Below are 25,282 nucleotides of genomic sequence, written 5' to 3' on the forward strand. Positions count from 1 at the left end.
GTTAGTGTCAGGCATTCAGTATGTACATAGTAGTGGAACTGTCCTTTTATGGTAGTAAGTGACTTTCTCATAACGAGACAACAAAAGTTGTATTCCATGTTGACTACTGCCACATTGCAGACAATGGGATCTTACAGAACCTGAAGCACATTCAGACTTACTGTGGCATGCATCTGTTACTGTATATTCAAATGGTTTGCCTCGTATAATTCATTCTCAGAAGGATACTGCAGAGTTTATGCCTAAGGGGACCGCCCCCATGCAGTACAGAGTTCAGTCTATTTTGAGCTGGTTACTGTTCATATTGTACATTCTTCATTTCAGGCAAGATATACAATGCAGAGGGATCTAATATCTCAGTTGTGCAGACACAGTCAGCTGTAACTTTTTCTCAAGAAAGCATGTCTAATTCTACCAATGTAAGAGGACTTGTTGGACTCAAATCCTCAGTAATATGAATACTAGCAAACTTGGCATACAAGGATAAAGCCCTGACCAGAATGACTAGATTTCAATTAGCAGTTCAGGCATCTGCTGGAGTTAGGATGAGAAGGATGAATATCCTCTTCCTTAAAGGAAGGGCAGCTCTGCAAAGGAGAGCCCAGGGTTGGCATTTGTCCACCAAGCAACTCTTACATCAGGAGTGTACAGGGTCATACATTTGAATGGATAGAGTATCGTGGCCCTCATGGTGAAGAAGGTCGCTCTCTTCCCTGCCCAGGGGATGGGTTAGGTCCCATCCAATATGCCTCCATTGCTAAGATGCCAGTGAAGGCTCCAACAACCCTTATGGCTCTCTGGATGATGGGTCCTACCCCTCTGCACTAGGAATACCTGACATAGTGGAATAAATGGGCAGAGTAAAACAGCATATGTATTAGCTACTTCAAGCTCAATATTATCTACCCCCTCCTTTAATTTGCGGAGAAGTGATTCAAGTTTTCACATAAGGATAAAGATATAGCTATACTATTTGATAATGTACAGACACAATGACCAGGTATCAGGGTTAGACATTAGCAGGTCACCTTGCCTCCATCTGGAAAACATCATTCAGATCAAACACCAGATTCCATCAGTGGATCTGGCAAACATTATTCATTCACTAGTATTACCTCACTTGGACTACTGCAGTGTTCATTATCAAGTTCTCTCAGATACAAACCTTGCTTGCCTGTATCACGTCCGGAGTTCTGCAGTGAGGACTAACTGGACTGTGCATCACCTCTCATGCTGCAAGATCTGGATGAGTTGCCAGACCAGCATGGTCTGTTCTGAAGACTGTTATGTTTACTTACTCAGCCATACATAGTCTGAGCACCACTATTTAAAGAAACTTTAATTCTTAGCACTTTCTATGTAGTATGTGTGTGTTTTATGGAACATGCTATTTATTTTAGATTGTACAGTGTTTAGACTTCATACATTTTAATAAAAAATAAAATGAAATGTAAAATAGTGCCACAGGACACTGAAGATTCAGGATCCTCCTTAGAATCCATATCATGGGAATTTTAGTAGTAGAGAAAAACATGAACATACCCTTGCAGCAGGGACGTCGGGAGGCATACGCACTGTACTGATTTCAGTACAACTTATTTAGAAGGGGGGTAGCTTTTTAACTAAAAAAAAAAAGTGCTGGCTCTTTAAGGATGCTTGCTTGGTGTTGTGGTGAAGGCGAACGGGAGCTGACGTCATGTCTGGCTGGCTGCAAGCGGGAAATTAGCTTGTATAGGTATGGAGCAATCGTTAACAGATAGGAGTGCGAGCGGGAAACGGATCAGGAAAGTATGGAGCAATCAGGTAAGAAGAGTATGTGTGAAACAGATCGGGAAATTTGTGTGTGCGCCCCACATAACACAATAGGTGTTCAGGCTCAAACCCTGTAACTTTGCTTCAGGCTAAGAAGAGCCTAAAAAGAGCCTAAAGTCCCTAACAACCACTATTTCTAACATAATGGAGTACCATTTTTTCTGAACCTGTTAGAAACATACGTACGCACACACGATAACACACCTTTGTTTTCAGGAAATCTAGAGAAACGGGGTGGGTAATCGCATCCATGCAATTATTAATACTGCAGGCTGCGTTTACAACAAAAATAAATATTTACCCTACTACACCAACAGCTCTTACATGCATGCTATCAAGTAGCTGAAAATAGTTATGCAAGATAAAGTTTGCGATATCGAAATCAAAGCAAAAAAAAACACCACCGTTTAGCTTCCCCGCCTGGTATAACTAATAGAGACATGATTCCAACAAACCTGACATTAACAGCACAGCAGCATAAAAAAAAAACAATATTTGGCGAAAGTATCTCCATCGTTTTCCTGAGGTGGTGCCATAAATCGCCGATACTATCAATACCAGCTGCCACTTTCTTTACAGTAAATCACTCTTCCGTGGCTTTAACGATTAAACTGTTCCGGTATCCAAGATTATTTGCAATTACAAGAAACCAGTTTTAGTTTCATTTTTGCGATATCCCTCCTACGTGGGCAGAAATTTTGTCAAAGTTCAAATCCATCTTCCCAGCATCGCAGCTTAACTGGTAGAACTTGCAACCTGCTATAGCTCTTAGCACTCTGTACTTTTTAAATCATATTTTTAGTCCGTTTCTCATACAATTGTAGTTTACTGTTAAATCATCCAGGACTGAAGTCAGAAAAAAAGGCCGACATTTGATTTTTCAGATTTCACATACTTCAGAAAATCCATGCCAATGCAAAACCTGTTATTCCATTAACTTTCTGAGAACAATATTTAAAATGTCTACCTATTTGAGTCATTTCACCCCCATTATTTGAGGCTTTTTCAAGATTTCTTGCTCTTAAGACATTGAGAGGTATGCCTTTGATTTAGCCTTAGCCTTCACAAATTTACTGAAGGTCATAAAGTCAAACCTGTTAATGGGTGCATACCTTATTAAATAAGAAATCTATGCAAATATCTGGGTCACTAATTAGGAAGGGTCTAATAGCTATAAAAAAAACTTGTGGAAATAAGTGCTTCTGTTCCTGACCCTACCTTTGATTTTAATGCTTGAAGGTTGAGAGGCATGTATCTTTCATGCAGTATCCAAATTATTTTTATTGCATTTGCTAACTACTCTGTTGAAGAGTATGGAGCATCCGGATTAGTCTGCATTCATGGGAAAAGAAATAAACTTTTCGGACATAAAAGTTTCATTAAGCACCTTTTAAATGCAGTTTTCCTACACTTTCACAGTGGCCAGTACTGGTCACTATGGAACATTATCAAGAAGATAAAACAGGTGCAACACCTGTAACACCCTTCCTTCTCCTACAAACAAACATTTAGCAGGCAACAGAGGAAAGTGTCTTAACAGCAGGAGACATACCTTCTAGCGAAGGTTAGCAATGGGTGGCTGGTAGTGTCAAAACAAGGGTGTATGGGGGAGGGAGTGTGTAGGAAGCGAATGGATAGGGTCAAGGTCAGTCTTAGGCCACTTGAACCAGTTTGGCCCAATAGGGCCCCACTCCCTTGGGGGGCCAACACTAGACTATGACAGAGTCATAATACCTTACGTGACCAGGAGATTTGCCCAAGAGACACTACTGCAAAGTGAAAGGGATTTTCCTCCACTAGCCTTGCTCCCATACTATTTACAAGCTCAGTATTATTAGTAACTGCAGCTTCAGTCATCTTGTATGGCTCACAGTGTGTTAGCAAATCACTGTCCCATAGTAGTCAGTTATTGTTGCTCAACATAGCAGAGGCTGAACTTTGTTCAGATTTTTATTTCTAACAGTTGTGAGCTGTGGTGAGAACTGAAGTTGTATTCCCATGTTGTGATGAGAAGTGAAAACTGAAGTTGTATTCCCCCATTATTATTTTGTTGTCCAGGTTTTTTGTGCCAAGGTGCAAAGTGAGAACTGAATTTGTATTCCCTCATTATTGCCTTTGTTTGTCTAGGGTTTTTGTGCTAAGAGGTTGAGAGCTATCTAATAGCCATGTTTCAAACTGCTGATTTAGCATAGTGGTATGTTGCACTGACAGTGGTGCATATGGTTCGTGGTTCTTTCCAAAATTATACAAGCAATGTTTAAAATGTGTCTCTGGTTTTTGGGCTTTTGTCCCCCCCCCCCCAATAAATGTTGGCTTTTTCCAGATTTCTTGTGCTGCAAAGTTCAGAGATACAGCTGAGTGTTGAGCACATTTTACAAGGAGCTAAGACCTGCAGGGGAACTAAAGTTTAGTGCTGCTTATGCTAAGCCTGCTTATATTGTTAATAGCACAACAGGTAGTATACTTGCTTTTGATGCAGAAGGCTGTGGGTTCTTCTCCCACAGTAGGTAGTTGCATTGCTGATACTGTACTGTGTTATAAAGGGGGTGGATGCTGTAGTCCTTTTTGGCAAAGATATCTAGTAGTAACTATGAACCTGTTATCAGTTTGCCATCCATTCCCTATTGCAATATTACTAGCGTATCACTTTTTTTAATGCAACATAGGCAATTTATTCCTCAAGGGCAACAGGCACTTTATTTGTAGATGAAACAATGAAATATAAAGTTGTTTGCTAGCTGCAACCTCTTCATTAGTTACAGATTTCTTTAATATGGAATTGTGTAGATGGCTTTTACTAGTTCAGAGATTGTGCACATTTACTGATACTGGTGGACTGTAGAAGTTTGAGTAGACTTTTATGATGGAAATGTTCTGAATTGGGCTGTTTTGTCATTATTGGTGCATGCATTTTGTTTCATTGTTTACTGGAAAAATGTTCAAAACAATAAATTTAAAATGCTCTCTAACAACTATACTGTATTGTACAAGGAATATAATTTAATACAATCAGGAAGGTGTATCAAAGAGCACGTGTATGTTCCATGTGCAAGGGGCCTATGATTTGAAAACAGCACAAAGTTGATCTTCATCTGCCACTGGCAAAATGTATTTTCTTTGAATGTGGGTTTCCAATGCTGTTTCAATGAATGCGAGTTTCAAGGGCAGAGAAGTTTTAATGCTAAGTCTAGTTTCATTGTGAGACTGCATTGCTTTGTTTAGCAGATATTTATTGGTGTTCGTGCTGTAAAATGCAAAATAAAACTTTTCTGGCAAATCATTTAGGAATGAAGTCACTAAATGACAGACATTAAGTTTCAGACGTCATAACCTTCAGAAAAATGCATGCTAAAGCAAGACCTGCTATTCTATCAACTGTCTTAAGTTTATACAAGATCAATTTTTAGTACTGTTTGTATGGTTCCCCCAATATATTTGGCCTTGTCCAGATTTCCTGCATTAAGAGGTTGAGAGGTACGTGCAAATAAATCGCTTTATAGAATTAGGAATATCCAAACCTCTCAACTGTTCCCAATTTTGGCTCAAAATGTTGCTCCCCCCTAATAATCCCTCCACAAAATAGCAATTTTGGAAAAAAACGTGGAGGCTTTACAATTATAAATAAATAATGATCAGAGTTATACATTACTTTTGTTTCAGAAATGCATGTAGATTCTCTAATTTTTTCAGCTGCTCAAGTTAACAGTGCTCATATTAAAATGGTGTCCCTTCTTTGACAGGTTCCCAGCTGTATTGTCTGGCAATTTTATATTTTTGCATCACATTTTTGGTCCGTTTTTCATAAAATTGCAGTTTTCTGGCAAATTAGTGGCAAATCATTAAAGACTGAAGTTAGAAAACAATGGCAGACATTTGAGTTTCAGATTTCATGCATTTCAGAAAATTCGTACTAATGCAAGACCTACTACTATATTATTATCTTTCTAAATTTATAAGGGCAATATTTAAAAAACAAGTCTTTATTTTTGGGCCTTTGCCTCAGTTTTATTTATGGGTTTGTTGCTCTAAGAGGTTGAGAGGTGTGTGTGTGTGTGTGTGTGTGTGTGTGTGTGTGTGTGTGTGTGTGTGTGTGTGTGTGTGTGTGTGTGTGTGTGTGGTAGGTAGCATACCTCTCAACTGTCCGAATTTTGCAGAATGTCCAGATTTTTGCCCCATATTTTTTGTCTGTTCCTCATAAATTTTGTGATTTTCTAGAAAATCATTGAAGGCTGAAGTTGCTAAATAATGACACATTTGTGTTTCAGACTTCATGACCTTTAGAAAAATTCATACTAGCACAAATCCTAGCAACTTTCTCATACTAGCTCAAATCCTGTTATTCTGGCAACTTTCTAAGTTCACAAGAGCATTATTTAATATCTATCCCTGTTTATTTTAAGCTTTGTCCATATTTCTTGCACTAAGAGGTACGTGGGGTGTGTGTGTGTGAATGAAACACCCTAGTTAGGGGTAGCAGGTGGTTAGTAATTTACTCAAGCTCAAAACCTGTACCTTAGTTACAGAAAACAAAAGCATGAATCCTCTACCCCAACTACCATGCTGCATTTTTCAAAGAACTGACTTTCAGGTTCATTTTCAATTCAAGGAACCGAGTTTGAGTGAATCTATATTATATTACTGAAGAGGCATTACAGCGAATGCCTCTTCATCGATACTAAAAGAGCGAACAGTGAATTACGAGAATGGCCGTAGCTTGGCTGGGGAGGGGGTAGCAGTTTGAGAGCTGTGAGTACAAATTTGAAAATCCTAGCTACACCCCTGCCCTGCAGAATTTGTGAAAACCTGAATAGCCTGCAGCCTGTGCCGATTGTTCGTCCTCTTTGGTAGATAAGGAAAAAAGAATGAAAATGAGATGATATAGCAGACCTACTGATACTGCCTTAAGTTTCTTCTGCAGCACGCAAGATATTCCTTACAAGGAGGCTGAATGCCATCAGAGCTGGTGACAGTAATGGAATCAAACCTAGACCCAAATGTTAGGCCAGTATCAGTAATCAACATACTTGGCAGGGCCACAGTCGAGCCCCAGAAGTGTCATGGAAAAAGAGTCATAACCTTAAAACACTACATACAGCCTCTCAAATAAAATACAGGAGATGGTGTAATCTACCAATGCATCTTGTTACTCACTCCAAAGGGGTGAGGTACAGCCCATGTTGCTGTATGTCTTGTGGATAAGGCAACTGGTAGAAGTGCGTCTGCCATATTTTCATGGAAAAGGTGAGCATCTGGCCGGCCTCTCTGTAAAAGAGGAGGCAGCCTAGTGAGAGGAAAAAGTCCACAGCAATGGTGGCCTGAAGAGGAACCAATCCTAAATTTTAATCCATGCATCTGCCTACTATGTGCTACACAGCCTTTTGAAAACTCTTACAGACAATGTTAGCTATTATCCTTCCGAATTCCAACTCCTAGGTGACAAGACACAAGTAGGGATTTGGAAATCAACTGATAGTAGCAATGCTGACTTACTGGTACTGACAGCAGATAGGCATGTCATGGAAGTCCAAGACAGAACAGCCCACCTGGTGGAGGCCTTGTTTCAGTATATGGCAACCACACAAGCACTCGTTCATAAGCTTGAAAGTCTAAGAACTACATCATTCTTTTCACACAGTATTCGAGCATTTTTCTGTAAGGCCTTCTAACAAGTGGCCACAAAATATGAGAAGCAGGAAGTAAAAGTACAGTTGTGTACACTTACCATAAATGTAGATGTTAGAGTGTCTTCACTGTTGCAGTCATGACTGTAGGGTTCTCCCCTGCCGGCAGGCAGTCCTCGGTCGGCCAGAATCCCAAAGTCTGGGTCTGGCGTCGGCTGTTCAGCCATGCTTCCTGACGTAAGAGCGCCAGGAGTACAAAGCTGACAGCCAACGCCATGTTCTCCAGTTTTTCTTGCCCCAGATGTCAGGAGTCCCAAAATGAGTAAGGTCCCATACCCTTTGCAAATGCACCTCGGAAGAATGGTGAAAAAAGGAACCACACAAAAGAAAAAATAAGGGGACAGGAGGGAGGGAAACCCAGACTGCAACAGTGAAGACACTCGAACATCTACATTTATGGTAAGTGTACACAACTGTACTATGTTCGTGTTTCACTGTTGCAGTCATGACTGTAGGGTAGAATCCCAAAGCAGAATGAAAGGGAGGTGGTCATAAAGTAGAGGGGGCGGCTAAAAGACCCTGCAAGACTGCAGAAGCAAAGCCTGCCCTAGACTTAAGAGTAGAGAGGTAGATTGTAGTGCTTTGAAAAAGTATGCACTGAACTCCAAGTTGCAGCTTCCAAAATGTCTTTGGTAGGAAGTCCCCTGAGGAAGGCAGCTGAAGTGGCAGCAGCTCTGGTGGAGTGAGTCCTTATACTCCCTGGGATTTGCTTTCCATGGTGTGAATAGCAAAATCTGATTCCATGAGCAATCCATTTAGAAATGGTCCGTCTTGTAATGGCTTTACCTTGGGAACTTGAAGCATAAGAAACAAACAATTGCTCTGATTTCCTGATGTCCTTGGTTCTGTCCAGGTAAAAACGTAGTTGTCTGTGTACATTCAAGGAATGTAAGATCCTTTCCCCTTTATTTTGTGGAGTGGGGAAAAAAGTTGGCAAGTGAATAGTTTGATTTAAAGCCACTTTGGAAACCACCTTAGGCATGAAAGTAGGATTAGTCCTTAAAGACACCCTGTCTTGATGAAAAATAATATAAGGTTCTGAAACTCTCGTGGCAGAGGTCAGAGCTAACAGGATGGCTGTCTTCCAAGATAAAAACTTGATGTCAGATGTGGCAGCAGGCTCAAAAGGAGGTAAGGTGAGCTTTTCCAAAACATATTTGAGATCCCAAGCAGGAATGGGAGGAGATCTAGGGGGCCTTTAGTTCTTAGCTCCTCTAAGAAACTGTCTCATGAGCTGGTGGGAAAAGATTGGAGGGTCTATATTATAATGAGCAGAAATAGCAGAGGCATGTATCTTAATGTAAGAGAGAGAGAGACCCTTATGTAAGAGGTCTGTCAGGTAAAGTAAAATCAAAGGAATGTTAGGAAGAAGAGGATCAGAATCCTGAGCCAGCATCCAGGAACAAAATCTTTTCCATTTTCCTGCATAAGATTTTCTAGTGCTAGGACGTCTGGCTTCTAAAATGACATCCATAACCTGCTTGGGTAGGAGAGAATGAATCAAAGACCCTGGATTAACCAGGCCGCCAGGCTGAGAGTTCTGACATGGGAGTGTAGAACCTGACCCTGGTGTTGGGACAGAAGGTTCAGAGTCTGTGGTAAAACCCAAGGGGGCTCCAGACAAAGGTTTTTCAGTGCTGGGTACCAAAACTGTCGAGGCCAATTTGGGGCCAGCAAGATTATCATCTTGGGCTTGTCCTGTTTGATCTTTAATAATACCCGTGGAAGAAGAGGAAGAGGAAGAGGTGGAAAGGCATATCCCGAGAGGTTTCTCCAACTGAATGATAGTGCATCCACTTTCCAAGCTTGTTCGTGGAAAGTCCTGGTGCAAAAAATCTGTAGTTGATGATTGAGGTGGGATGCAAAGAGGTCTATGGGAGGACTTCCCCAGACTGCTGTTATCATCTTGAATATTTCGGTCTCCAGCATCCATTCGTGTGGGTCTGAAAGGTTTCTGCTCAGACTGTCTGCCAGGAAGTTTTGCTTCCCTGGTAGAAACTGAGCTTGAAGGTCCAGATTGCAAGCTAAAGCTGTGTTCCACAGATCCATGGCTAGTCTGCAAAGGGGGTAGGAATGAGATCCCCCTTGCTTGTTTATGTACCACATAACTGTGGTGTTGTCCGTCCGTATCAGTAGTTGTCCTGGTTGTAGAAGATTCCTGAAGGCCAATAGAGCTTTCTGAACGGCTAACATTTCCTTTAAATTGATATGCAGGTGCTTCTGATCCTTTGTCCAAAGGCCCTGCAGACAGTTGCCCTGAAAATGGGCTCCCCATGCATAATCTGAGGCATCCGTGGTTAGTATCCGAGTGGCAGGAGGCAGACAGAAGGGTTTTCCTTTGTTTAGAGTACATGCCTTGGACCACCAAAGGAATTCCTTTTGAAGACAAGGCAGGACGGAGATCAGTATGTCTAAACTGTGGCAATGCTGAGACCATACACTTTTTAGGTACCACTGTATTTTCCTCATATGTAGTCTTGCATATGGTACGAGAAGGATGCAGGAGGCCATGTAACCCAAAGCCTGCAGGAATCTCCTTGCAGATAGCTGAGTTAAAGTTGCCAAGGTTTTGAAAGTTGAAGCCAGCTGTAACTGTTTTTCGTATGTCAGAAATGCCATCTGGGTTGTTGTGTTTAGAGAAGCGCCCAGAAAAATTATCTGTTGTGAGGGTGTCAAATTTGACTTTTTTATGTTTACAGTGAATCCCAGGAACTTGAGAAGATTCTGAACAAACTGTAGATGCTGGAGTAAGACATCCTTGCTGTCTGCCTGAATAAGACAGTCATCCAGATAAGGGTAAATTTGAATTCCCTTGAGTCTGCAATAAACTACTACTGGAGCCAGGCATTTTGTGAAGACCCTGGGAGCAGTAGACAATCCAAAGGGCAGCGCAGAGAATTGAAAGTGCCTCGATCCGGCCTTGAACCCGAGGTATTTTCTGCGTTCCTGCCTGATGGGAATGTGTAAATATGCCTCCTTTAAATCCAAAGTTACCATCCATGCATTTTTGGTCAGCATTGGAAGTAGCTGCTGTAGAGTAAGCATCTTGAATTTTGGTATCTCTAGAAAAGTGTTCAAGACTGACAGATCCAGAATGGGTCTCCATGAATTTTGCTTCCTGGGGACTAGAAAGAGCCTTGAGTAAAACCTTGTCCCATCTCTGAAAGTGGAACTAGTTCTATGGCTTTCATAGCCAAGAGAGCTTCCACCTGGTTTAAGGCCTCTGTCCATTGATGTTTTGGAAGATCTGGCCATCCGCTTGGCCTTGGTAGGGTATGAAAATGGAATATGTAACCTCTTGAAACCACATCCAGAACCCACTTGTCTTGGGTTATAGGAGTCCAATTTAGGTGAAAAAGAGAAAGTTTTCCTCCGAGAGGGGCTTCCAGGCAAGAAGTTCCTGCAGCCCAACAGAGGGAGTCATTGAGTCTGTTTCCTATGAGCTTGCGACCTGTCCTCTCCTCCCCTGGGGGTGGAAGCAGTCCACTGTCTTGGTCTATAAGAGGCTTGCGTTTGAGGCCTTCCTCGGGAGCGTCTGCATCTACCCCTCTGAGGCCTGTCTGAATTGGGAAAGGACCAATTTTTGTAAGCCAATTCCTACTAAATCTGGGTGGCTGTACTTGTAAGAAATCTTTAACTGTTTGCATGGATTTTGCCTTGTCCTCCATCTTTTTAATCACCTCTTCAGCTTTAGATCCAAACAAAACATTATGCTGAACAGGAGCATCCAATAAATTTAGCTTTTACTTGATCTGGCAAATTTTGTTCCTTTAACCATGCATGCCTTCTAATTACTGTGCCAGAGGCAGCAGCCCTACAAGAAGCCTCCAAGGAATCAAATCCACAGTGTAAACCATGCTTCCCAACTTGTTCAGTGGCATGCATTAAGTCATGTAATTCCTTATCTGCACAGGCAGAAATAGAAGTTAGCTTTTGTTTTAAAACAGACAGGAGAAATTGCTGGTATTTCAACATATGAAACTGACAGTTTAAAGCCCTAATAGATAAAGTAGCAGAAGTGTATACTTTTTTGCCCCATCTTTCTAAAGATCTGGAATCCTTCTCAGTGGGAATGGGGTTTTTAGCAGAAGCGACCTTAACTCCCTTAGGATCCTGAGAAATGGTTTCAGGGTCAGCAGTAGGGTTCTTGTATAAAAACTGGTGGGAATCCGGAACCCTGTAATATCTGTCAGGCTTAACAGGAGCTGGAGGAAAAGCGTCAGGGGTTAAGTTAGCCTCCGAAAAAGCATCATTCACAATATCCAAAATAGGAGGAATAGCCAGAGGTCTATGTTGGGGAAGAAAAAGAAAATCCCCTAGTCTTTTCTTAAGATTCCGAATACTCCTGTCCTTCCCAGTGGAAATGTTCCCTCATTTCATGCAAAGTTTCCCCAAAAGAGAAATCCTCAGGGGAAGAAGCTGAAGGAATGGATTCCTCAGCATCAGAATCCTCATAAGGAGGGAAAGAATATTCCTGGTCAGAAGAAGAAACTGAAGAAAAAGAAGCCTGATCAGAGGAGTCATAATACACTTCCTGCCTTGGCCTTTTATCTGGAGGGGGATGTGAACCCCTAATCATAGTAAGTAAGTCCTCCGCCATCTTAAGTAACTGTTTCTGTGACTTGGGAGCCGGATCAGAAGAGGCCTGTGTTGCAGTCTGATTTGGAAGGAGTCTTTGCCTTTGTCTTTGGCTTTGCCTTTATTAGAAGCTGAGTAGGCCTGAAAACCCCTTCGGAAGCCGGTACCTGCACAGCGGCTCCGGACCCATCCGAAGGAGCATTGTCCGAAGGTCCTGCAACAGAAATATTCAAAGGCCTAGTTGACTCCTCGTGGGAGTCCGTTTCGGCCATCGGTTCCGAAATGGCCGACAACAGGGGCTGCAAAAGCGCCTCACTGACGACGGTCGAACCTGAAGCTGGCTCTGCTTGTACGATATCGTCTGATTTGGACCTCGGAGGCCTGTCTTTGTCCTTGCATTGTTTGTGAACTCAGGTAGCCGGAACCGTATCCGACAACGTTTTGTAATTAAAACGCCTACCGAAGTAATGAAATGCAAAATCGTACTTTCGTTTAATTGTACGCTGATTGAATCTAGCACAAAACAGACAACTAGCTACGTCGTGGTCAGGGCCTAAGCAAGGAATACAGTAAGAATGAAAATCCTTAGGAGGTATTTGCTTCCCACATGAAATACAATTATTAACTTTTTCTGACATCAGACTGGAGCAAGAAAAAAGTTTCCCCAACGGGGTACTTAGCTTTGAGTAGGAGAAGAAAGTCTTCGGACTGAAGTTTGTTCAGAAAAGATCATCAGGAGTCAGCCGACCGGCACTTGCGAACTGCTATCACCGCACGGCAAGAAAGACTGGAGAACATGGCGCCGGCTGTCAGCTTTGTACTCCTGGCGCTCTTACATCAGGGAGCATGGCTGAACAGCCGACGCCGGACCCAGACTTTGGGATTCTGGCCGACCGAGGACTGCCTGCCAGCAGGGGAGAACCATACAGTCATGACTGCAACAGTGAAACACGATGAACATCGGTAACTACAGCAGAGAGCACATCCCTTCGCCCAGGTGCATAAAAATGGCAAAGATTGACAGAAGTCTCCTACAAATATGGATGCAGAGTGACAGAAGGATTTTCCCTGGTAAGTACCAGTTTCCAGTAGCACTTTCAAAGTAAGATAAAAATCAATTCATGTGACAAGAGATGATGAAATGAGACTTTTTAGACCATCTCCCTCAGCTAGTGGTAGCTGGCTGAAAAATATCCCATGGCACTTATCAAAAAGGGTAGGGGAAGTTCCCCAGTGCCCTCTAGTCAGTATGAATACCACACCTTGGGTCTCTACTGGAAAGAAGCCACTGGTCTAGTGGGACTAACCCAGTCAAAGCGTAAAAACAAATGAATTAATAAACTCTAGCACGTGTAAAACAGCCTAAGAATGTTTTTTGGGTAGGTAAGTCACCAGAGGATTCCTTGGCCTTGTTGTATATCACTGCTATCCACAGTACCCTGTCAAACTATTCAAGAAATCCACTCCTCGTCCTCAGCATCACTTGACCACCCCCCTCTCCCCAATAGGGTGTGCACACACAGAAAACAAGCAAAGGCTTGTTTGATTTGTTCTGCTTGATGAGTAGTATTTTTCTTTTTAAATTACTACCTCCTGCTTTTTCTTGACAATGTGAATAAGCAATGATGCCTGCAAAATACCTTAACATTTCTTAATGCACTTCTAGATGCCTACAGCATCCAAGCTGCAAAGGTACCACCCACTTCCCAACATCATTCTTTGAAACTGTAAATTAGTGAATATGGATCATAGGTGGTTCCAGAGAAGCATTCTGCCACTGTGTCATTAGGCCAGTCTAATTCAAATTCTGTATCTGGAAAAAAAAAAAAAGAAATACAAACACTTCATAAAGAAAATACATGCATACCTCTCCTTGAGTAAGGAAATTGGCCAGTAGTGCTCCTTTAACAGCATTTTCTAATTCACAATCAGAGAAAATAATTAAAGGAGATTTGCCTCCTAGTTCCAGGGTAACTGGTTTTATCCCTGCTGCAGCCATTTCCATAACCTAAAAAAAAAGCAAACGTTAAATAGTTCATAAAATTTAGTCAATATCTATGCAATAAGGCTTGAACTGATAAAGGATTACTTAACTATCAATATAAACTAGAATTATGGGTATTACTAAGTTAAAGACATGCAGCATCAACATTTGTAATCCAATGCTCTATTTAATTCATAACACAGCAATGATTATGCATATCCTCATCAAGTTCTCTACCAGCTATAATACTCCTCCTCAAGTGTTGCTAAACAGGCTAGGCTTAATATACACAATGAATTGCATGATAATGCGGTTTACTTTTTGGCTTCTCTAGAATAAATTCTGCATGGCAATCTCCTAACTTAGTATAAAACCAAATACACCCTTTTCACAGAATATGAAAAGCCTTCCATAAAATCTACTCTCCATTTACAACCACCACCATATTTTTAGGAGACAATCTTAGAAGCTTTCAAATCCACAAAAGACTTTCACATTGTGTGGATACCGAATGACTTATCTTGCCTCAAAGCAGTTTCTTCATTTCCTCTATCTCAACAACTTCCTCTAGTCTACCTTTCTACCTTTTTTTTTAAACCTGTTCCTTATTTTCCATATTTCTGCTTGATTTGCAGAACATCAGGTGTAATTGTTACTCATGTGGTTCCCTCGATGTAAATTTCACCAGCCTTCATTGTTGCCCAATAAGCATTACTTTCACAAGTCTGCTATCCACTAACTGACACGATTACTTGTATGTATATACTTAGAGAGTAAGTGATTCGAGTCTCAACTTTTCAGAGGCTCTGCCCTTGCCCTGTGCTGCTTCTTCCAAGTTTGCTTGAGCCCCTACTGTTTATGGTCTGCATGCTGATACCCACCTTGTGAGATCACTAGGAGAAATTACATGAGCTACTATGGATATGCTGAGGATACTCTCTATGCTATTCCACTGATCTCAACAATGAAGAGTGTGTAAGTGCTATGACCACAGTCTTTCAGACATCCTAACCTGGACTGCTAACAATTGGAAGGACTTACTCCAAAGGCAGAACTGCTGTGCAGATGGCGACTACAATTTTATCTGCTTCTCACTCGGTTTGAACAAAGTAAACAGGGTGTAGAATGGGGGGGGGGGTAATAATGGACAATGAGCTTTCACTTCATAATCATTTGCCAGCCATTGTCAGTTCATTTTACAACCTGAAAAATAATTTCCAGAATTAATTAGCTTGTTTCTAGCAGCAAATTTAAGCACTGTGATTCATACATTAGTTTCCCCTCAGATTACTGTAATAATCTGTACCTAGAGCTGCCTGTGGTAACCTTCACCATTTCCATATGGTACAGAATGCTACAGCAAGGTTACTGAGGCCCAAAGACTGTTCCACATGCTGTGGTCTCTGCAGCAGCTGCTTGTGATGTAATGGTTACCATTATGATATGCTAAGGTATCAAGTCCTGCAAGACCTTGGTCTGGCCAATCTGAAAGTCATAGTTAGGCCCAAATGCCCAACTAGGACCACTCTTTCCTCCACTGTGGAGCTGCGAGAGACTATGGACAGGCTGATCTATGTTGGCTGATGGACATTTCTAGTAGCTATACCAACTCTTTGGAATTTTCTATTGGATTGGGCATGTCATTGTTCCACAGTCAGCCATTTAAAGGTAGATAAATGCTTATTTGTTTTGACAGGCACTTGAGAAGCCTAACGAGGTATTAATTATAATGTATTTTCAGTACCCATCCATTCAATACTGCAGAGATGCATACAACCCATCTACTATCTCCATGAACAGCTGCAACTGCCCAGAGTTTACTAGGCAAGCAAGGAATGGAGGTAGATTGCCAGGCTCCCCCTCCTGTCTCTCTCTCACAGAGAGAGACAGAGAGAGACAGAGAGAGACAGACAGAGACAGAGAGAGACAGACAGAGAGAGACAGACAGAGACAGAGAGAGACAGAGAGAGACAGACAGAGACAGACAGAGACAGACACATGTGCGTGCGCACACACCCTTGGACAATTTAGACCTGCCAATTTGTATACCAAATATATTTGGCATGTGAGATGATCCAATGTATGCAGATAAAGCCAATGTGAACACTGGGAAGCATACAAACTCCACAGAAGGTACCCAGGGGGAAAATCAAATTAGAGAGCCTCTTGCTTTGAGGAAGTAATGCTACTCGGTGCATCACTGTACGTCATGTAGTTCTGGTATGCTGTATGGTTATCTAAGTTTCTGCCATTTTAGTACTATGCATTTAGAAAAGCATAATAAGGCATACTATAATTAGATAAAATCATACATACTGCTTATAAAGCATGCATGTAACTTTTGTTTACTTGTTTTCTTGTTCATATATAATTTTCATGTTATAGAATCATAGGAGGTTACTAGGCTATCGTCCTGGAGGTTATTTCAAGCCTAGCCATTTCATCCCAATGTAATACCACCGACACTCTAGTCAATACCCAGGACTGTATTTAGCAATGATTGGGGATGTTCAGGAGGATTGTGGATGCTAACCCCAGTAAGAATTGATGGTGCCCCATCCATTCGTCCATATTTCTTCTGAACAGTGTCAAAGAGGTACTCTACTTCACATGAATTGGCAGCCTATTCCAAAGATGTGGCAGTTGCTGGGAGACAAATCTGCCCCTCCAGCACGTCCTAGTAAAATCACAGGCCATATTTAGGTCCCTGGAACAGGTAGCTCTGGTCCCGTTTGTTTTAGGATGTGCAGCAAATGCATCAGGTTTGGTCTGAGATTGCTCTGTAAGCCAGGCTTACGTATCCCCCAAGAAGTCTGTACTATACTCAGTATAGTGACAGGGACTTTAATCTGTGTAAAGAATGTGCTGGAGTCCCTTGATCTTCTTAGAAATATCTGATGTTTCTAATTGCTGCAGGTGCTTTGTACGCTACATACTGAAAAGGACATTATACTCAATTATGGGCCTGATTAGAGACAAGAATAGCGGGGTTATAACCTCCTTTGCTCTAGAAGTGATGCCTTTGCTAATCAAGTGTGCTATGTAGAAAGCCTTCTTTAATACAATAGACACATGGTGGTCAAAGTTAAGGTTGCAGTCTACATGTGATCCCAGATCTCTTACCACTTTGTAGGTACATAGTATAAGTTTCTTAATTTGATAGTATGAATGGACACTGTTTTTACGAAGAGAATGTTGATGCATTTCTTTGTGTTGAGTTTGACACCAAGAATAAGACACCAGTCATTGGTCTGCATGACACCCTCCTGAAGTATACTGACATTTCAGGATTCGATAATTGCATCCAGTTTGCAGTCATCTACAAACTTGGCCAGCCACAGCCCCTTAGCTTTGGCCTCAACTTCTGAGATGTATATACCAAACAGTAGGGGGCCCAGCACTGAACCTTGGGGCACCCCGTTGGTGACAGGTCTGCTGGTTGATGTGGAGTCACCCACTTTGATAGTGTGACCGGTTTTGTGAGCCAGTTGGCAACCCATCTTACAACAAAGTGGTTTACATTCCGTTTACTAAGTTTATCGGTAATGCCAGAGTGTGGGATTGTGTCAAAGGCTTTTGCCAAGTCGAGGTATGCTGTGTGCAGAGATTTGCCCTTGTCAATGGCCCTGGTCACATTTTTGAAGAAATTCACCAGGTTTAACAGGCAGGATCTGCCCTTGACGAAGCTGAAGTGGATCGGATCCAAGGATTGGAGGTCGCCTACGTCTATTTATGAGAACCGTGGCTTTACAGGTGAGTCTGGTCAGACTTATGAGTCTATAAATCCCCTGGGTCTGTTGCTAAGCCACCTTTGTGGAGGGGAATAACTGTTGCTGTTCTCCATTCCACAGGAGCAAAGCCCGTGGTAGGCTGTGACTGAATAGGGTACTTAATGGTGATGCTATATCCTGTTTTAGTTTGTTTAGAAGACAGCCTGGGATGCTGTCTGGTCCCATAGAGGCTGTGTTTTTTTGTCTTAGACAAGGCTTTACGGACCTGCTCTTTGGATATGTAGTGTGTGTGGTGGTGGTGGTGGGGGGGGGGGTTGGGGGCAAGGTTTGTGATGAGTTTGGAGGTGATAAGGGAATGAAATTTTCACCAAATCTGTCCACTAGCAGGTTTGCTATCTCTGCAGAATCAGTGTGTGTGATACCGTTAGTCACTAGTTAGGCACATGCTTAGGTCTTACCTTTAGGCTATGTACGTAGCTGTAGAAAGCCTTATGATTATCTTTGGCTGTGACTGCTAAGTTTTTCTCAAAGTTACCCTTACAGGATTTGGCATGTTGTTTTATTTGCCTGTTGAGGCTGAGAAGGGTGCTTTTCCATTGTTGAGGCTTCGCCTTAGTTTTCTTAGATAGCAACTTTTTGCGTTTGTTGATTCTGAATGTCCACCAGGGTGGCTTTTTTTTTTTTTTTTTTTTGGAGGGGGGGGGGGGTCTGGCTTTAATTCTCTCTGGAACAGACGAGTCTATACACAAGTGATTGTATAGGGCACTAATGAGTTAGGGCTAGAGTAGGTTTCCCATTTTATGGTGGGATAATTGAAATAATCCATGACCAGAGTGTTTAGCAATATTTGGATTGACTCCACTTTGGTCAAGTAGGCCTCATGCGCATCATGATCCATAGAGAGGGATCTATAACTAGCTATGACTTGAATGGAGATTTTACCCACAGTAATCTGAACTTGGGAGTTACTCCATGGAGTTGTCCAGTCTAACTAGTCAAGAGGTGAATTTATCTCTAATACAGATAGAAACACCACCTCCTTTGGTTCTCACAAATTCATTTTGCAGTCTGAAGGTGTGGAAGGCATTGTAGCCTTGCAAGGCTGGGGTACTCTCTGAAGCCTTGAACCACGTTTCTGTGACTGCACAGACATTTACACCCTCCAGTAATAGAAGCGCTTCCAGGTTGTGCAATTTTTGATTTAAGCTCCTAGCTTTTAACAGCATAACCCTTTTTTGTTATGGTTGGCAATTTTCATGTTGGCAATTTTGTTTTTATACATTTTTCCTCAATTACTTCAGAATAACTGACTTTTAATGACTACCCAAATTAAAGAAATATTTGATTTGATTATTACTTCTGTTCATACAGCTGCACCAAGATGCTAATGTGCAAATAGACTTATCTACTGTTCAACTGGATCTTTTACCTCAGATTGCTTCTGAGAGTAGCTCTTGCATGCAGAATCAAAGTGTGTGCGCACGCACACAACTATATACATGCTTGTGTGTTTATTTACACCTATCCATGCATATATATAAAACCACCATGATATGGATGTGGCTATAATCTTGCAACTGTTGGCAGGACAGAAAAACAAAACATTTTGTGCTTTCTTTCCTTTATTTATATTGCACGGAACTTCATCAGAAAATGCATGTTGAACTTTTTCACCTTCTTTTAAATCTAACTTTAGGTGCCAAATACATTCAAATCAATCCTATCACATATAAGTAATGCTGCTGCATTAAGCCTGCAAGCAGTGATACATGGCAAGCAGTTCTGCAAGGTAGTGGGAGAGTGTATTGCAGGTATAACACAAAAATTACTAAAATGCGTGCTCAGAACCATAGATACTTTTTCAAGGAACACATCTATATTTTAGGGTATTATGTAATACTACGCAGCACAAAACTAGATGGATATAGCAGTAAAAGAAGCATTTCTCCTTTATTATAGCAAAAAAAGTTGAAAGCAGCATGCAACTCAAGTTATTTTTATTACTTGTTCTGCTGAATTTTACTACATTAAAACGGTACATCTCCACACACAAATTCCTACCTTCGTGCCTGTAGGAACACTCCCAGTGAATGAGATTTTTGCTATATCAGGATGCTTACAGAGGAACTGTCCTGTTGCAACATCCCCCTGTACAACATTGAAAAGTCCATCAGGAACCCCAGCCTGAGTAAGAATTTCTGCCAGTATCACAGTTGTAATTGGGGTCAGAGGTGAGGGTTTAAAGACCACTGCATTACCTAAGATGGAAACATGCAAAAATGCATCAGAATTCAATAAGAAAACAAGGTAAAAATTAAAAAAAAAAAAAAGTATTTGTGCAGCACCATTAACACATTGCAGCCCAGATAGGAGATTAATAAGCTTCATGTTAAATTTGTCCAATTTATGTGTACAAGCGTGAATATGGGAGCACATCAGAAAGTCCTTATTGCACTAGCTTTGCAACATAAGTAGTTATGTACTCACCATAACATTCCATCTGTATTGCCCATTTTCATTCTTCCTCAACAAATGGTTTGGATCCAATCCTCGGATCTGACTCAGCAGTTTTTTTTTTTTTTTTTTTTTTTTACAGCTCATGGCCACTAGACCTCTCGAGCTCATCACTTACTCACAGTGCTCTATCCCCTACCATATTTCATATCTTGTTTGCCAGCTTATGTTTTAACAGGAATATTAGACCCAGGTAAGGGGCCAAAATCTGGAGTTTCATAGCAGGAACATTGGTACCCTTGTTACTCATCGCTCTTCCAGAAGACATTGATGCAAAGATAGGAGGTTGACGGGAAAGGAATTGAAGAATGAAAATGGACAGCACTGATGGAACGTTATTTTAAGTACATAACGTCTTTATCTGATGATGTCAATTTTCATTCATTCCTCAACAATTGGGACATAGTCCCCAAATATCTGAAATCCAGGGAGGATACCAAGGAAGGATATTCCAGAGCACTGTCAAGCTAAATACTGCTCTTCCCCTCGAGACCTGATCCAATTTGTAATGAGTAATAAAAGTATGATGATTAGCCCAAGTCACAGCTGTACAGATATCATCCATGGAAGCCCTAGATAAAAATACTGATGATGTTGCCATGGACCTAGTTGAATGGGCTCTTAAAGGTTTTGTAAGAATACACCCAATTTGTTAGAAAAAAGAAGTTATGTACTCACCATAACGTTCCATGTTGGTAGTCCATCTCACCCTTCATTTTTACGTATGGGTTCGGAGCCGATCCTTGGCTCTGACTTGGCCGATTTATAAGCTCGAAGACTTCTGGTTAGCTTGTGGCTAAGCTGGTGTCCCATAGTGCACAAGTACAACCCCCAGATCTCGTTTGTTGCTCACTAGAAGAAATAACCGTAACAGACAAACCAATACTAATGGGTCTCCAACCAAAGATAACCAAAATATTAGTACCTCCAGATTCTTCCAGGATGGGGGCAGGAGGGCGGGTTGGTAAAAATGAAGGGTGAGATGGACTACCAACATGGAACATTATGGTGAGTGCATAACTCTAAGCTGGTGTCCCATAGTGCACAAGTACAACCCCCAGATCTCGTTTGTTGCTCACTAGAAGAAATAACCGTAACAGACAAACCAATACTAATGGGTCTCCAACCAAAGATAACCAAAATATTAGTACCTCCAGATTCTTCCAGGATGGGGGCAGGAGGGCGGGTTGGTAAAAATGAAGGGTGAGATGGACTACCAACATGGAACATTATGGTGAGTGCATAACTTCTTTATGTTGTGTAGTCCCAATCTCACCTTGATTTTTACATATGGGACAGCGTCCCTAGCGCCTTATTCTTGGGTGGCTCACTAGAAAATACTCCTGAGGACCGTGGAGCCAAAGGATGCTCTAGCCCTGGAAGCTAAATCCAATCTGTAATGTGTAATAAAAGTGTGAGGGGTAGCCCACGTAGCTGCTGCACAAATATTATCAAGTGAGACCCTGGCTTGAAAGGCTGCAGAGGTAGACAGAGACCTGGTAGAATGAGCCTTGATCTTGAAGGGTAAAGGTCTGCCCTCCGAATTGTAGACAAAGGCTATGCAACTGGAAATCCAATTAGATAGTGTCACTTTAGAAACTGGTAAAGCCCAATCTGGATTCAGAAAAGGAAATGAATAGTTGATCTGATTTCCTAAACTCCTTGGTCCGATGTAAATAAAAACGTAGCTGTTTATGAACATCTAGCTGATGAAACTGATATTCAGCTGCATTACAGTGATTAAGGAAGAAAACTGGGTGTTCTATGGATTGATTTAAGGTGGCGTGAGAACAAACTTTGGGGACAAAGGAGGGGTTAGTACGCAGTGAGACCCTGTCTTTATGAAAGATCAAATAAGGTGGCTTAACAGATGAGGCTTGTAACTCCGATACCCGTCTAGCAATGTGATAGCCACCAAAAACAAAGTCTTCCAAGACAAAAATTTCAATGAGGATGAGTGAGAAGGTTCAAACGGGGAAGATGTCAGTTTGGACAACACAAAATTGAAATCTCAAGAAGCCACAGGTTCTTGGGAGAGGTGGCCTCAACAGTGTGGCTCCTTTCAAAAAGGTCTTGCATAGCTTATGAGATATTAAATTGGTGTCTGGAAATTCTAAATGGAAATGAGAAACAGCCGCCAACTGAACTCTGATAGTGGCAGCGGCAGATCCTTGCTGAAAAAGCTTGGACAGAAATTCCAAAATTACAGGGATAGAAGCAGTGTAGGGATCTACATTCATTTTCTGTGCCCAAATAGAAAATCTTCTCCATTTACTGCCATATAGTCTCCTAGTTGAAGGTTTATGGGAGGACATAAGGATATGTGACACTGAGGAAGATGCAACATGAAGCCTGACTAGGGATAGAACTGGAGCAGCCACGCTGTCAATTTGAGGGTGTGGATTGAGGGGTTTAGCGAACCTAGCATGTGAGTCAACAGATCTGGAGCTGGGTCCAGAATCCAAGGATCGTCCAGGAGAAGAGGCTCGAGGAAGGGGAACCAAACCTGATGAGTCCAGTAAGGAGAAATTAGGATTAACTTGCATCCCAGATGTCTGGCTTTCTGAATCACTTTGGAAATGGAGGAAAAGCATACAGAAGTCCCAGGGGCCAATCGTGAGCTAGAGCGTCTCTGGGTGTCTCCCCCGGAGGGGTAATGAGGGAAAAATAGCTGCTACATTTGGCATTGACTGGACTGGCAAAAAGGTTGCAGCAAGGCTGTCCCCATTTGCAGAAAATCTGTTCTGCTGTTTTGTGTTTCAGAGACCACTCGTGAGGCAGTAGGATCGCCCGGCTGAGCTTGTCGACTATCACGTTGGTCGTCCCTGGAATGTATGTTGCTACCAGAAAGCGCTGGGAAGAAATCGCCCATTCCCAAACTCGCATGGCCTCTCGACAGAGTGGGTAAAGATCTGGTACCACCCTGTTTTGTTGATACACCAAACTACAGACATGTTGTCTGTTTGTATCGCAATAGTCCCTAGAGGAAGAAGGTCTTGAAGTGCTTGCAACACCAGGAGCACCGCCCTCATCTCCAGAACATTGATATTCATGTGAGCCTCGTGTTCTTGCCACGTGCCTTGGACAGTCCTGCCGAGATAATGCCCCCCCCACCCGATCTGGGAGGCATCCGTGTTCACAGTGGCAACAGGTTGGGCAGGAACAAAGGGGGCACCTGTCGTCAACTGGTTGGGTGCTATCCACCAAAGGAGGCCATCCTTGCATGATTCCATCAGCAGAATAGGGTGATTCAGTGGAAGATATTGGAAGGACCATTGGGAAAACAGAAGCCACTGGAGAACTCTCATGTGCAACCTGGCTAATGGTACTAATAGGATGGTGGATGCCATAGTCCCGAGGAGCTGAAGAACCCACTTTGCTTTGACCTTCCGCAACGGGAGAAAGCGTTGAATTTGAATGATTAATTTTTCTGCCCTTTCGGTGGGGAGACTAACTGTCATGTTCACTGTGTCTACCTCGGCGCCTATTCACAGATTGAGAGGGCAATAATGCAGATATTTCCCAATTTATGGAGATCTCTGAGCACAAAGTTGAAGAGCGGCGTCCCTGTTTTGGAGAAGTAGAGGCCTGGTGGGGGTGGTCAGGAGCCAGTCGTCCAAGTAGGGAAACACCTGGAATCCCTGACGTCTCAGGTGAGCAATCACTACTACCATGCTTTTGGTGAACACCCTGGGGCTGTGGTGAGACCAAAGGGCAGAGCACGAAAATGATAGTCAATGGCTCCCAGCCAGAAGCGTAGGTGGCTCCTGGACGCCTTGCCCATTTTTATATGGTAGTAGGCATCCTGGAGATCTACTGAGCACATCCAATAGTCTTTCCCTAATAAAGGGAGTATCGACTGCAGTGTTACCATCCAAAACTTGTCCTTCCTCATGGATTTGTTTAATCTGCTGAGGTTCAATATTGGCCTCCAGTCTCCTGTTTGTTTTGGGACTAAAAAGAACCTGGAGTAAGTTCCGGATACTATCTGGTCTGCTGGGACGGATTGGATGACTCTTTTTAAGAGCAACTTGTTGATCTCCACAGTTGCCTGATCCCTGAGATTGGGTGGTACATTTGGGATCTTCTTGGGAACAAACGGTGGAAGGGAAAAGGGAATGATATAGCCTCTGGTAACAACTCTTTGTACCCATTTGTCTTGGGTTATATTTAGCCAGGCTTCTGGATACAAAGAAATGCGACCCCTGGCCGGCCCCAGAGAAATGCAGTCGGGCCCCATATCAGGAACGCTGATAAGGCCGTCCCAGAGAGGAATCATGACCTTGTTGGTATTGCGGACCGCCCCCGCCTCTAGGGCGACGTCTCCCATTTCCTCTTCCTCCTCTGCATCTGAAGGAGGGTTCACTGTGTGTGTCTGGAAAGACCCTCTGGGACTTCTTGAACCACACTGTACTGCCCCCTTTGACCTTTAGGGTATGGTCTTGAGGAAACAGTAGAACATACTCCCATGGCAGAGAGCGTCTTTCCTTGCTCACACTGAGTGAGTGTCTCCTTCACTTTAGATCAAAACAATGAGGAACCATCAAAAGGGGCATTGGTGAAAGTGGACTTGAACGGTTCAGCAAAATTACACAAGCGCATCCAGGAGTGATGCCTTAGGGCAACTCCTGAACCCCCTGCTCTACTCGCTCCATCAGCCGCATAAGAAATAAGCCGCATGGAGGAGTTAACTATAGAATTTAGGGTGGACAACTGAGCAGAAATCTTGTCAGGGACTCCCTCAGTACATGCACCCTGTATAGAATCTCCCAACTACTTAAGGAGATCCCTCTGCAATCTCGTGAAGTGAGTGAGATAGTTCAACGATCGAAGAGTAAAAGCCGCTGAACTGAAGACATGCTTCCTATACCTGTCCATCTGTTAAGACTCCTTATTCGGCAGATGGACAGAAGTCTCAGCAAGCTCCTTCTTAGTGGCCGCCGCCACCATCATGGCCTCTACAGGAACACCTATGGACAAAA

The 25,282-nt window shown here is 42.4% G+C and overlaps 1 protein-coding gene across 1 annotated transcript in view; it reads right to left on the minus strand.

Annotated features, from left to right (window-relative positions):
- The window catches only part of LOC122813214 (4-trimethylaminobutyraldehyde dehydrogenase-like), a 958,904-nt gene that overhangs the window by 522,942 nt on the left and 410,680 nt on the right, over nt 1–25,282 (minus strand). The window contains exons 5-6 of the mRNA XM_044085400.1: nt 19,848–20,044; nt 13,939–14,079 (exon numbers count right to left, since the gene is read on the minus strand). Coding sequence (XP_043941335.1) covers nt 13,939–14,079; nt 19,848–20,044 — 338 coding nt within the window. The remainder of the gene's footprint in view (nt 1–13,938; nt 14,080–19,847; nt 20,045–25,282) is intronic.

Source organism: Protopterus annectens, chromosome 10.part0 (assembly GCF_019279795.1).
Source record: "Protopterus annectens isolate FY-2018-M chromosome 10.part0, PAN1.0, whole genome shotgun sequence".
Classification (NCBI taxonomy): domain Eukaryota; kingdom Metazoa; phylum Chordata; order Ceratodontiformes; family Protopteridae; genus Protopterus; species Protopterus annectens.